At 40.3% G+C, this 14,383-nt stretch overlaps 1 protein-coding gene across 5 annotated transcripts; it reads left to right on the forward strand.

Moving 5' to 3' along the window:
• Positions 1 to 1,832: 1,832 nt before the first annotated feature.
• On the forward strand, positions 1,833 to 13,990 carry nexn (nexilin (F actin binding protein)). 5 transcript variants are annotated; one of them, XM_072389476.1, is made up of 16 exons: positions 1,833 to 1,986; positions 3,635 to 3,893; positions 3,927 to 4,154; positions 4,269 to 4,466; positions 6,903 to 6,987; positions 7,087 to 7,235; positions 8,622 to 8,822; positions 8,920 to 9,093; positions 9,275 to 9,463; positions 10,221 to 10,412; positions 10,895 to 10,939; positions 11,286 to 11,480; positions 11,802 to 12,023; positions 12,240 to 12,428; positions 12,558 to 12,921; positions 13,073 to 13,990. In XM_072389476.1, exons 2-16 carry the CDS (start codon positions 3,684 to 3,686, stop codon positions 13,081 to 13,083), a joined length of 2,652 nt encoding a protein of 883 aa, XP_072245577.1. In that variant the 5' UTR covers positions 1,833 to 1,986; positions 3,635 to 3,683; the 3' UTR covers positions 13,084 to 13,990. The 5 variants fall into 5 exon arrangements, with proteins under 5 accessions (XP_072245577.1, XP_072245576.1, XP_072245578.1 ...); XM_072389475.1 differs by lacking the exon at positions 13,073 to 13,990 and having other exon boundaries at positions 12,558 to 13,050; XM_072389477.1 differs by lacking the exon at positions 13,073 to 13,990 and having other exon boundaries at positions 3,635 to 3,872; positions 12,558 to 13,050.
• Positions 13,991 to 14,383: the final 393 nt, after the last annotated feature.

The following is a 14,383-nucleotide window of genomic DNA, read 5'->3' on the forward strand; positions in this document are numbered from 1 at the left end:
CAGAATTAGCACAGTTTTTGTGAATCATTTCTCAAAAAGTTCCTGTAACATTCCCAAAATACTTGAGTGAGGACTTTTCTCTCTGCATTTTCTACTAGATGCCTTCTTGGTCAATGAGTCAGCAGCTGTGCATGGAGTCATTAGAGCAGACTAAATGTGTCTGTAGCAAGGTTTCTATTTACATCCATGCACAACAGGAGAGGCACTCTCTCATTCTCATGCAAATGACGTGGCGCATCAGCACTATGATAGATACTGTAAGCTTGTGTATGACCTCTGATGTCTGAAATGTAAGAATCTCAGATATCTTACCACATGTGCCTATACTGAAAACCTGGATGGGTTGCATGGTGAGCAGAAAAACATAGATTACTGTTGAACAACAAAGGGCAAACTGGTATCCCTCTTTACTGATAAGTTTGGAATCCAGGCTCTAAAAGGCCAACAAGCAGATAACAACATCACTGTCTGCTTTTAGATTACAATACTCCCAAACAGTTGTGGCCAAAAAGAGTGTCCAGTTTAAATTTTACCAGACATTTCAGGCAGTGGTAAATGATAACCTGTGAGACAATGGTCTGTCCTACTAGCATAATTAATCAGACACAATCGTATCTATCAAATACCGTACAAAGCTACTGCTCTAACTCTAACAGCTAAATAATAAACATGAATTGTTGCACTGTGGCCACTGCAGTCATGTGAAAAAGAAAGTTACACACTGTTCATTTTCATGGTTTTATTTTCAGAACATCATAAAAAAACATGATCTGATCTTTACCAGGTCTTAATACGCCTCAGGTGAACAAACATGTAACATATTACACTGTTATATTATCTACTGAACAAAAACTAAGTCAACATGTAGAAGCAGTATGTGAAAAACTAATTACATCACCATTAGTTGTAACGACTCAAATTGCTTATTTTCTATAAGACAGTATCAGTCTCTCACATCATGGAGGAATTTCAGCCTCTTTATATTGAGAGTTGTGGGCATTCGTGTAGCTCTCTTAAGGTCTCTTAACCTTTCATCAAGTTGACTTTAATCAAGACTTTAACTGGACCATTGCAATTGCACCTTGATTCTTTCATTTTTCTGTCATTCTGTTGTAGATTTGCTGCTGTGTTTGGGATCATTGTCCTGGTGCATGGCCCAGTTTCAGCAACACTATAGCTGTCAGACACATGGCCTCACATTTGACACTGGAATACTCTGGTATACAGAGGAGTTCATGACTCAATGACTGAAAAGTGCCCAGGTCCTTTAGCGGAAAAACAAGCCCAGATCATCAACCCTCCACCACCGTGCATGACAGCGGGTATGAGGTGCTTGTGCTAATATAATGTGTTTGGTTTGTAACAATGTGTCATTATGACCAAACATCTCCACTTTGGTTTGGTCCATCCAATGGAAATTGTTCCAGAAGTCTTGTTTGTTCAGATGCAACTCTGCAAAATCAAAGTTGCATTTGCTTTCCTGGCAAACATGTGACAGCATAGCATAACTGTAAGCCCACATATAAAACATGCTAACTGTAGGTTTTGTGGTTTCAGACTATTTTGTGGCCATTAATGTGATCTTGCAAAATAAAAATCCCACGGTGATTATTTTGTTTGTCAAAATATCTTTTTTCGAAGCTAAAACCAACGAATCACTAATATCTGTTATTTATGCAGCTGTAACAAATGACCAGGACGGGTCTGTGTGGCGCTGGTGCATGTGTGCGCAGACGCGCGAGGGGGCAACAGCTGAACCTGCAGCAGGCGCGCGCGGAATGCAGTGCCCTGTAGAAAGTAACGGTACTTTTATGGAAACGGCTCACGTCACACAAGCCGCAGCCAGCAGCCGGTCGACTTAGTGCAGCGAGTGGTCGCATATCGTGGACTGTCTCTTTTGGTCAGAGTTTCACTTCTTCGAGTTTTTAATCTACACAAAGGATTTTCTTTTAAAGAAAAATAAGAGGACGACCGCACGGTGAGCAGGTAAAGCCTTTTTTTTCTTCTAAAAGCTCAAGTTTAGCCTTAAGGAATGCAGAACCATAAATTAGTCTCTTCACAAGCGTGGAGAAAAAAATAGATGCTTTAAGCATCAGAGAATAGTGAACTAAAAAGGTTCATCCTGCCATTCGTGGCTTGACCACACTGAGCAGATGTAACGAAACAGAAAGACTGAAACTGTAATTGTATCAAATTAAGCTTTTGCCAGGTTAACACATGCACCTTTCTGTCTAGCTTGTGTCAAACTCTCGTTTATTTTTCAGGCACTGTGTGATTTCTTGTGTCAGCTGTGTACAGAAATAGGACAGCACCTGTCCAAACCAAAGTTTTGTGTTTGTAGAATTTCTTTATGTTAGTGTTATATGTGAGAAGCCTCCCATTTTCTAATCAGATTATAGATTATTTTATTTCATGATTTATTATGGAGAAGTAGATGGTTTTGTGTGACTATATTCATTTACAACTTCATTCTAAATAATTACGTAATTATATACTCATGACATTGTGTTTAGACCTAACAATGCACAGCAGAAGACATTGTCACAGGCCTCTTTTGGAAAATGACAGCTGTTGATCCCATAATTGTTGGTCTGGCCGGTATGTCTCCCAACATTTACCTCTGTTTTCACAGGACTAAGGGTGGACATTCAATAAATCCCTGAGCGACTGAATTACAAGCACAGTGGTCAAATTAGCCATGTTTCCATGAACCAAAACACAGGCGACACATATGTGCTTCATATGTGGACTCTTTGAAGATTTTACATTTGCAGTGGGCTGGATGTTGAGGCCTGCAATAGACACGCTTCGTTGTGTTGGCTGTAGGTCACACACTGAAATATTAGAGCTTCTGATCAGCAGCATTGAGCCACAATACGATCACCACACCTGAATAGAAAAGGTATTTGTGGATGCTGATAAACAGTAACAGTTTTAGTCTTGGGTGACTAACAGCCCACACAGCTCTCATTCACACAATGGTTTAGCTCTTAGTCTGGCCATTTTGTCAAGGGTCTGCGGGGCGACACGAGGGTGCCAGGTTGATCTTTGTCCAACTGCCTATCAGAAATAGCCATGATCACATGTTCTGGACCCTTAAGTGGGCTATAAATAGGAGTCTGCAAGCTTCCCTTGCACTCTTTCTCAACATACTGAGGAGCAAAACACCTCTATTTGCCTCTGCCTTTGATTTAAGACATGCTTGTTGCTAAGAAAAAAAAAAGAGACAAGAAAATAGCAGCTATATATTGGTATATATACCAACTGGAAAATGTAGGCAAACTATCCTTTCAAAACAGTCAAAATGAAGAATCTAGTTCATAAAGTGCTTAATACTTTGGATAAAGAATTAAACTGTGCAGTACAAGCACAGAAACCCAGTCTGCAAAGTCAGTCTATTTTACACTTTTCTTTATTTGAAGAATCTTTGTTTTCTGACATCAGTCAGTTAGTTGCATATCAATCATTCTTAATCCCAATAATATATTCTGTAATTCAATGAAATGAAAGTCACCATTTATACAATTTGGTTATGTTTCTGTGGCTCATTCAACTTTTATTATGTCTAAAGCGAACTGGCAGTCAATCACTTGAGCGACAGCAGTAACTGAACCATGGTTCTTTTGTTTTGCAGGTAAAACTATAATAGATCCTGTTTGTCAACTTGTCATAGTGGCAGAAACATGACCGAGGTGGCGCAGGTTACGGCTTTGCAAGCCCACGACATGGAAGATGTCACAAATGTAAATGAACACAACATGAGCAGTGAAAAAGACAAAGAGGATGATGTGACACACGAAGAAGACGATGTGACACACGAAGAAGACGATGTGACACACGAAGAAGACGATGTGACACACGAAGAAGACGATGTGACACACGAAGAAGATGATGTGATGGTCAGCGATGCTGAGGAGAGAACAGAGACAACATTGCAGAGAGAAGATACAAAATCTCACCACATGACTGATAAAACAAGCGATGAGACTGAGAAGGCACATGCGAACGGTTTGGAGGACAAAGAAAATGGTACAGGGAATGAGAAAGATGATAGACCAGAGGCTGTTAACGGTGTTTCAACAAAGGAGGAAGAGGATCCAGAACTGGAAACAAACGACACCCAGAATATTTCTGATCTGGCACTTAAGAAAGAGGTAAAGCAGAAAAAATAAGATGAAAAACGCAGTCATATTTAAATGATTCCCCTTCATATGAACATAAAACATGATCATAGAAATAACTGATCATTGTGTCTCTGTTAACCACAGAAACTCCTCAGAACCAGAAAGCAGGTGGCCAGAAGCTACGTGCCGAAGCTGAACAAAGAAAAGGGGGATGTGACGAGTAAGTTTGCGGCTATGCAGAAGGCCAGGGAGGAGCGCAGCCGGCAGAGGAACAGAGATGAGCAGCAGAAGAGGAAGGACCAATTTGTCAAGGAGAGGGAGTGGAATCGCAGGAAGCAGCAGGTCAAAGAGCGATAACCCCATTAACCTCCACCTGTGATCCGCATGGCATGAGGCATGATGGGGGAGACAAAGCAGCCACTATGAGTGAGAACTCAGTCCTTCACACAGTGTACTAATATCACTCACATTGTGTTTCAGAGGATTGATCCATTAATCACTTGTGTTCAATTCAAATACTCAACTTTGGTTTGTGTTTTTTGTAAGGTGGTATTTTTTAATCATATTAATGAGTCCTAAAGGAATGAACCCAACTAACCCTCCAGTGGGTTCATCATTTAATCATGTGTTGTGTAGACTTACACTGATCAACTTACCAAACTCTCAGATAAACCATATACTAAATATAATAGGCCGGGTAGCAAGGACATCAGTACACCGTAGTGCTAAAAAATAGTTGATTAATCAATCATCAAGCATTTATTGATGGATACGTTTTATTTCATTGTGTGCACAGTCTTGGGAAAAGCGCATATATCACAATTACTTTCACTGGTGAACAAAGAAAAAACGAGTTCAGTCTTTCTCAGACATAAGTTCAGAGGAAACGTGCACAGGATTTTTGACCTTTTGCTGTGGCAGAAACTACAGCCTGATGACAAATGATGTTCAAAGAGGTGTACTGGCTTCCCTTTGAGTAAATCTTGATTGAATAGAGCAGATAAACTCTCAGTATGTTTTAAGTCATGTGCGTAAGGGGAACAGACCATTGTTCAGTCATCCTTAAAACCATCTTTAGTTGACCAAGCAGTAGTGGACTTTAATGCACGGGATGGAGCATTGCTCAGCATGAAGGTCATGGCCTTTTGGTTTTTTGGCACTATTGGCCTATTTGACAATAGTTAAGGAAAGGAAAAGGGAACAGAGATATAAGGGGAAGCAAAGGGCCTTAGCCCAGGACTTGAACCTTGGCCAGCTGTGTCAAGGACCTTCAGCCTCTGTACATGGGACGCCTGCTTAACCAATTACGTTGCTCTAGGTCATGGTCCTCTTGAATGCTGCAGACGTTTGTTGTACCACTGCCTGCAGAAAGTATCTTCCAGAAACTTAGCATCACTAAGTTTATGTAAAAAAGCTATCAATGGTTCAAGTATGTTAGTCTGAGTTGAGAGACATTCAGGATGTCCTGAGCTGGTATTATAACAGTGGTGGGATACATGGAAAATAAAGATTTCTGTAATAGAATGTATTTTATTGGGTATCTTATACATTTTTTTTTAGTATCGTAGTCGAGTTGTAGAGGTTGGACTTGAAGACAAGTTTCATGTTTTGGAGCCTGGTGTTTATCTTCCTGCCACCCACAGGGTCTGTTTTAGATATGGATAAGCCAGAACTATAGAGTGATGTTTCCCTGCTGGAATTTTCCCACTTGTTGCAGCCAGTGCATCACCTCCAGCCACCGAATGATAACTAGGGTTATGCATGTATAGAGCAGTTCCCCTGAATGTTGGAAATCGATGATAAAGGGGATACTTCATATGTTGAAAATTGTCGCAAATGGTTCTTGTTACAATCTAGAAATGTGAATTTGTTGCATCCTCAACCCTGCTGGCCATTCTCATTTAATCTTTCCATAAGATCTTTGAGGCTGGTTTTCATTTATTTTTTTTGGTTCATTGTTAATGCTTATGCCTGTAAATCTTAATCAGTAGTTGTTGCGTTCAAGCCTCCTTAACCTTTGCCATTACTCTGAACATTTGATACTTTGTGCTTCTGTACACTGTGTGTGGGGTGCTGCTGTAGAATATAGCGGCACTGGAGGATAGTGAGTTCCTAGTGACTTCACATTTAAGATCTATCGTACAGTTTGCAACTTAATTGAGAAATTCTGACAAGCTTGGGATAGTCATTTGTCTGGTAATGGTGCAGGCAGTGTATTGCCTGACATTCTATGCATTAATCCATTGACTAGGTAAACAAAAAAAGATTAGTTCAGAAATTAAAAACGTGTTAGTTTCAGCCATAAATACCATAAAGTGAAACTCAAAACATCTATATTACACTGCTTGATACCACATGAATGAATGTTTTATCAGTTTCACTGTGTAAGAGACTGACATTCGGTGTAGGAGTGTGTTGTGTAGGAGAAAGTTGGAGATCAAGAATTCAAGGCTGAACAGCTTTTCTTTCAGATTTACCGCAGTACAATAAATGCAATGATATGGTGTTTAGTGAGTGGATTATCAGTGATACTCATAGACACAACCTTTCTATGTACCATCATGCCAAAGCTGGCCACGCTCAGACACCTACGCTCATCCCCTGCCTGTGCAACAACAGAATCTGCCAATCAGAGGCCCACCTGCAGGCCACGTGACCTTGCTATTAGCAGGGATTAGGCCCTTGTTCTTGCTGGGACCAGCATGGCTCCTGAGTGGCAGAAGAGATGATCCCAGCTAAATCTTAACCTGAACACACTCTCCGTCTGATCTGCCACAGATAAAAGAACTACTCGCCTCCAGTGATGAGGAAGAAGAGGTGAAGCCGGCAAAGGTGGAAAAGTCCTACGTCCCCAAAATCAAAGGTAAGGCACGCAAAGAGATGCAAATAGTAGAAAAAAAGATTAAATATGTGGAGGGAAGAGGTGGCTGACGGCTGCTATCTTGCTTTGTGAAATGCTCAGGTAGCGTAAAGGGGAAGTTTGCAGAAATGGAGAAACAAAGACAGGAGGAGGAAAGGAAGAGAATGGAAGAAGAGAGGAAGAAGAGGGAGGCCCAGGACAACATGGAGAAAGCCAAAATCAAGAAAGAATTGGCACAGAAAGCCGCTGAGGTCAGTAAACCAGTGGTGACCTACTTGTAAAGTTTGTCATAGTTTATTAGGAAGCAGGGCAGCTTGTCTGGATGGTCCAGTGTGGTCTTTATGGTGAGAATGGTGCACTTTCATCTGTAATGATTAAGATAATCCTCAGCTGCCACTTGGATGAGTTATTTTAAGTGGCTTTCGAAATCTGAACAGTTGGCAAGGCCTGGATATAGGTCTGAAACCAACAGTAGCATTGTTGACATGACCATACTGTGACCTGAGGTTAAATAGGTCACCTCCGTTACATGCCACTGTGTTACTTGTTTGGAGAATGGTGTGAAATACATTTTATAAATATTTTTATAAATGCCGGACAGACGGAACAATGAGAGCAGAGCTTTTAGCCTTATTACAGTATACACTCGGTATAGTTCAGTTCTTTGGAACGGTTACGCAAGCATTCTTGGGCCAGAAAGGCAATTACAGGCAATTACCTGCTACCTCTGTGGCCTAATTCTGCTCTAGTACAGCGTGAATGACATCAACGGTCCCGTAAGAATAATGTATGGAAATCTTTAACAGGATACTGCTAAGGCAGTCACGACTTGTTACATGCTGCAATGGATTTGTGCCATGTTTGGAAAGAATTACATCCTACATGTTAAAGCTGATCTATCTATTTTAGGGCCACTTTTTTAACCACCAGGATTGCAATCCTGGCATATTATTGGAAGTTATTAAATGGTTTAACTTGTTGTTTTGGGCTTGGATAAAACACTCACTCTTTGATTACAATATTAACTTTGAAACAGATTAACACATCGGACAGCTTAAAGTCCGGTTACATAGACAAACAAAAGGGGAGCCATGAAAGAAACTTGCAGTCGTTTTGAAAATGGTGGTGAGCGTCATGAAAAAATGTACATGAAAACATAAATATCCTTTTTGTGATTATTCCAAAATTCACTATAAAAGCAGAGGGAAAAGCTATAGGAATTTCATGCTTTAGATCTGATAATTGAAATGGTCCTGTGAGGCATTCACATGGTGGTGATCTAGAAACAACTGGAACAGAGCTGCCAGGTGTAGACAGCACATGACTGCCAACTGTTTCACACACCTCCCAGTGACAGAATTAGCTCTAGACTTCCCTCCTGCGACCGAATTAGACTCCGCTATCTTAGACTGACACTAACACGTTGACCTGCTGCAAATGGTGACATTAACCCTGAAGACTTGCTCCCTGCTCATACACATTATCTTACGCCCAGTTTGGGTGAGAATTTGCTCCCTGAGTGACCTGAATTAAGACGAAGTGTGTCCATCAATCTCAATAAGCCGTGTATTTGGCTTGCCAATGTGGTCTATGTTTCTAAATGATTCATTATTTACTTTGGCTAATCTTCATTTTAGGAAGGAGATGACACAATCCTGGTGCGTGTGGTTCCAGCGAAGCCATCACGACCTCCGGGCAGAATCAAGTTGAACTTTGAGGACATGGAGAAGAACCGCGAGGAGGAACTGAAAAAGAAGGCAGAGGAGGAGAAGAAGAGACGATATGATGAAAACAGACGCTCCTTCAGGGACGCCAAGAGACGCTCTACTGTTCAGCAGGTACACAATAATTCATAATAATGCTTAAGAATGTTTTGGGTGTGTTGGATCTTTCAAATCTAAATGTCTTGTGTAATCTTTTTCTCTTTTTAATTAGGATGAAGAGGAGACACCTGAGGAGAAGGTGTCGGTGGCTCCCGGAAAGCTCAAGCTAACATTTGAGGAGCTGGAGAAGGATCGGCAGGAGCAGCGGAAGAAGCAGGCTGAGGAAGAAGCAAAACGGCGCCTGTTAGAGGAGAAGAAGGCCTATGAACAGGCCCGGCTAGGATTGGTAACAAAACATATTATATTCTGTGGAGGAATGCTAATTTATGAACCACTTTGTTTCTGTTGGAAACTGACACATCCTCAATCTTTGGATTCAATTTACACATCATAAACTTTAAGTGTACACGTGCTGCATAGTGAATTTGGATGTTTGAGCTATTCAGACTACTTTTGTGTCTCATAAGGGAGAAGACGAGGAAAGCTCTGAGCCAGTTCAAGATGACAAAGAGGACTTCCGTCCAGGGAAACTGAGACTGAGCTTTGAAGAGCTAGAAAGGCAAAGGGTAGAGGAGGAGCGCAAAAAGGCAGAGGAAGAGGCCAAGAGACGAATGGAGGAGGAGAGAAGAGCTTTTGCTGAAGCCAGGAAGAGCATGGTCAAGATGCTTCCCTCTGATAGATACCACATTAAATAATATTGTGTAAACTTGGAAAATGATCACTCTGCAGAAAGATCTGGTGGTAACATCACAGCAATTTACAAAGTATATAAATTGGGCCCGAGAGGAAATAGCTTAACAGTTTGGTAAATACTTCATGTTTATACCTATGTGCTTTGAGCAGAGAGTTATTTAAGAAGCCGGTACCAGTCACACAACAATCTCTTGAAGTTTCACTCCAAACGCTAGTAATCCCCTAAACTAAAAAAACTGATCTGGATAATAAGATATGGAGATAAGGCCAGCAGCATATTGTGTTAAATTAAGATAACTGGCTGCTAGCTCTGGCGTCATATGTAGGCTAGCACACGGACAGTGGCAGGCCTATCAATCTTTTCAGCAATTGTTTCTGCCCAATGGCAAAACAGCAAGGCCTCTTAAAGTGCTGAGTCATTAGTTTTAATGTAGCTTAAATTTGAACTTCTTAAAAATAAGAATCATTTTGAAAATGTACAGTACTGTGCAGAAGCTTTGAGCCACCCCTGACTTCTCCATATATTCCAAGGAGTACTTGGTTCTAAGTTGACTTTCAACACAACATTGGTTTTATTCATTTTGCTTGAAAGATTCACAGGTCAGTGTTGATGGTGTTAACAAACAAAGAACATTTTCCTCTGAAAATTGTCAAGTACATTTGCATAGTGTTGGGTACATTAAACTGGCATAAAAGTGAGCTCACGTTGTTCATCTTCAGCTCGTAGATGAGGATGATGAGGTACTGATGGCCTTGCTGAACCTGGAAGGCAACAAACCCGGGAAGATATGTGCGAGTTTTGAGGATCTGGAACGGCAGAGACGAGAGGAAGAGCAGAGAAAGGCAGAGGAAGAGGCCAAGAGGAGACTGGAAGAGGAAAAGAGGCTCTATGTTGAGGCCCGCAAGAGCATGGTGAGTCTATGTGACTCGGTGACCAAAAATCCCATCACATGTGCATGTATTTGAGTGAGTACCAACATGTTAGAATGGTATTAATGTTGTTCAGGCTTCAAGCTAATTTGCTGCTTCTTAGCTGCTCAGCTTTCCCGTGTTAAAGAACCTGTGAAAAAACCTGTGAAAAAAGGTTTGATTTTCAGCCTTTATACAAAAGGAGAAAGTCATACATAAACTTTATATGTTTACAGCAATGTGTAGTATATAGAAATATTTGCTCAATGATTATAGAAAAAACACCAGTTAAACTAACATCAATCTGGTATACATCAAACTAACACCTGTTTCAAACAATCAATATTTCAATATATTTCAAATTATCAATATTTGGATTCAAATGACATTTACGTTTGTCATTTTGTTATATGTTACATATTATTCTACTGGGTTCAAATGGTACACCTGCACTACTGTTCCCTTGTCTAAATTATATCTTTAAGAGCCCTGGCATGGATCAGGAGTTGTCTGCATATGGAGATGAAACAGTAAGATATTTTCAGTTTCAAATATTCACTATTTTAATTGGAAAAAAAAAGCAAACTCTGCAGAAACAACAATGTTTAAAGCAGAATGTTAAAAGGAATGCATTACTTGTATGCACAAGGGTACAAATGTCCACGCAGATAAAAGCATTTGCTTACTTGTTGTTGAGGATGCATGTTGCCTTTAAATGTGCAGTAATTGCTGGTTTTACAGTGTGATTTTGTGTTGTGTAGATGTTGGACTTTTGACAATGTCTTTTTGGATTGTATTTGAACATGGATACAAATGCAGTTATATATCTGACTCTCACTGTGATGACCATTTTGTTTTGGGTTCTTGTGTATGTAGATGCTAGACGATAATGACGGAATGGTGAAGAGTGAGTCTCAGGAAGCTCTGCACCCCAGAAAACTGGAGATCAACTTTGAGGAGCTGCTGAAAGAGAAAGAGGAAGCTGAGAGGAGACGCAAGGCAGAGGAGCGCAAAAAGAAAATGGAGCTGGAGAAGCAGGAATTCGAACAACTCAGACAAGAGATGGGCGAGGTTAGTCTTTATAATTTCAAACAAATGTTTTTTGGGGTGCTTATGCACAAGACATTTATTTATTTTCCACTAACAAAAAGAGGAAAAAGCTATGTTTGGAGCCACAGTTCCTACATTGTACATTGCATACCACAAATATGTTCCTTCAAAATCTATAAAGTAGTCAGATACCTCTTTTTTGACAAAATTTTTTCTCTCTTTTTCATTTTCCTTCTTTTATTTTCTTTTTTTGGGGTTGAAATACAATTAAATAAAAAATATATATTATCTAAACCAAAGGATAACGGTTTCTGTTGATTCAATTGTTTTCATGTTGTACAGGATGTGGTAAATGAAAGCTCTGATGTTGTGAGCAAAGAATATGAAGAGCTCACGAAGCTCAAGAGAACCGGCTCCATTCAAGCCAAAAATCTCAAGTCCAAATTTGAGAAGATCAAGCAGCTGACCGAGGAGGAGATTCAGAAAAAGATTGAGATGGAGCGAGAAAGGAGGAAGGCCATTGATGATGAAATCAAACAGAGAGAAGCTGAGAGGTTTCAGGAGGTAAGAAAGGCCAAATGTCATACAGCGAGGTACATTCTCCAAAAAGACATTGAGTGGGTCAATTATTCCTATTCTTATAATAAGAATAAAGATTAAGACTGTTTATAGAAATAATCAAATAGGCTGAATTACAAATTAAAATAAACAAAGCATTTTTTTCTTTTATTAATAGGGGATTATCTCAGTGACACATATAACTGCTGCTTTTTTTTTCAGGAGGAAGAAGAAGGAGAAACAACTTCAGCAAGACCTGAGGAGTCACCGTTCAAGCAGAAGGTGGACATGCGAGCTCGATTTGAACAAATGGCCAAGGCCAGAGAAGAAGAGGAGCGAAGGAGGATAGAGGATCAGAAGTTGCAGAGAATGCAGTTTGAACAGCAAGAGATTGATGCTGCCCTTCAAAAAGTAATCCCCCGTGTTTACGACTAAATATTTTTGCAAGATCATTCGTAATGCATGATGGCATAGCAAGAGTCTGGTTTGAGGTCGCCATGACCCGGGCAAGAGTTTGTGATGGTTTTTATCTGTTTGCAGAAGAAGGAGGATGATGTTGAGGACGAGGGTAGCATCATCAACGGCTCTGCAGCTTATGAGGATGAGGAAGATCATGCCAGGTCAGGGGCTCCTTGGTTCAAAAAGCCCCTCAAAAATCAGTCAGTGGTTGATTCTGAGCCAGTTAGGTTTACCGTTAAGATCACCGGGGAGCCAAAGCCAGAAGTGACCTGGTGGTTTGAGGGGGAGATGCTCCAGGACTGTGAGGACTATCAGTATATAGAAAGAGGAGAAACATACTGCCTCTATCTGCCCGAGACCTTCCCAGAGGATGAGGGAGAGTACATGTGCAAGGCTGTGAACAGCAGAGGCACAGCAGCAAGTACTTGCATCCTCACAATAGAAAGTAAGACTACTTTGGTGTGATGGCATGCCTGCATGATACCTCTGACTTGGAATTCATCTCTCTTTATGAAGTGGATCGCATGCTCCTCTTCCTTGTGAGCTGAGGCCGAAAAGCAGATGTGGATAACAGATGTTCTGTTTCTTTCTTGCAGCTTATGACTAGTGATGCCCCTCCATGTTCTGAAGATGTTCCCTACTGTATTTCACTCCTTTTGTAAAACGTTGTCCTTCGTGGTATGTTCAAACAGCAGAGGGGAGCTTGGCATTCCTAAAGGAGAGATACATACCACACGCACACACAAACACACATCATTGTTGTTTACGTATTGCTGAATGGTAAAGCTGCGCTCCCTGTTAGGATGTTGAATGATACCTGTGCCAAAACCGACGTGATTCTTGTTCCCAAGCCAATGGTTGCACTAAACTTCAAAATCGCGGTATCTTTACCACGAGGCCCCAACAACAATTGTGATACCAGCAATTCTTAAGTGTTTTGATATTGTATTGTAAATATCACACTTTATGGTCCATAAATTGCAAATGTTATGTTTGAGGTATTGTAATAAGTAAAACCTGAAATATGAGTGTGTATTGATGAACACAATATGATAATATCAATGAAATCTACAAAACACCTTACATGTTGTTTGGGAGTTCTACCACTGCTCAACAATGTCTCTATTAATCAGTATGTAGTTTGTTATGATACTTCCTTGGTTGTACATTGAAAGGTAATACTTTCAATAACCACCAAAGGGTCTGTTGATAATGATGTAACGGGAGTCCCATCTAGCTGGAACAAAACTCATGTGCACATCCTGTTTTTTATGAGCAGCATCTGAAACAATTGAATGTTGATTTTCATAAACCCGCCCAGTTTTTTCTCTTTTTTTTCTTTTCTTTTTGAGTTGAATGTAATAAGTGTAACGCTATTGATGCAGCTGTCATCATTTGGCTGTCCAGGACAACCGTTTTAACGTTTGATAATTGAAAACAACGTATGCTAGCCTGAATATTTGTCATATATTATAAATAGAAAACAAGTTTTAATAAAATGAACCTAAATTATAGTGTTGTTGTGATGTTTTTTTTTTTTTATTGAAAAAATGGAAAGTGGATTTTTGCTAATCTTCCTTGCTTTGCATTTGAATGACCTATTGTTTTAAGATTTAAAGCATCTATAAGCATAAATGTGTTGTCCATCCATTCTCTATACTTTGTCCTTTTCCGCCTCTATACCAGGTGACATTATAGAAGAGACAGGGTACACCCTGGCCAGTTGATCACAGGGCTGACACACAGTGAAAACCAGGCACGCTGAAACTCACACTTACTGTCAATTCAGCATCGACAGTTAACCTAACCTGCTTGTTTTTAAACTGAGGGGGAAAACTGGAGCATCTGGACAAAACCCACACAGGTAAAGGGAGAACGTTCAAACTCCACACAGAAAGACCCCAGCC

This window comes from Leuresthes tenuis, unplaced genomic scaffold (genome assembly GCF_036924035.1).
Source record: "Leuresthes tenuis unplaced genomic scaffold, fLeuTen1.0.hap1 SCAF_7, whole genome shotgun sequence".
In the NCBI taxonomy this organism is placed as follows: Eukaryota; Metazoa; Chordata; class Actinopteri; order Atheriniformes; family Atherinopsidae; genus Leuresthes; species Leuresthes tenuis.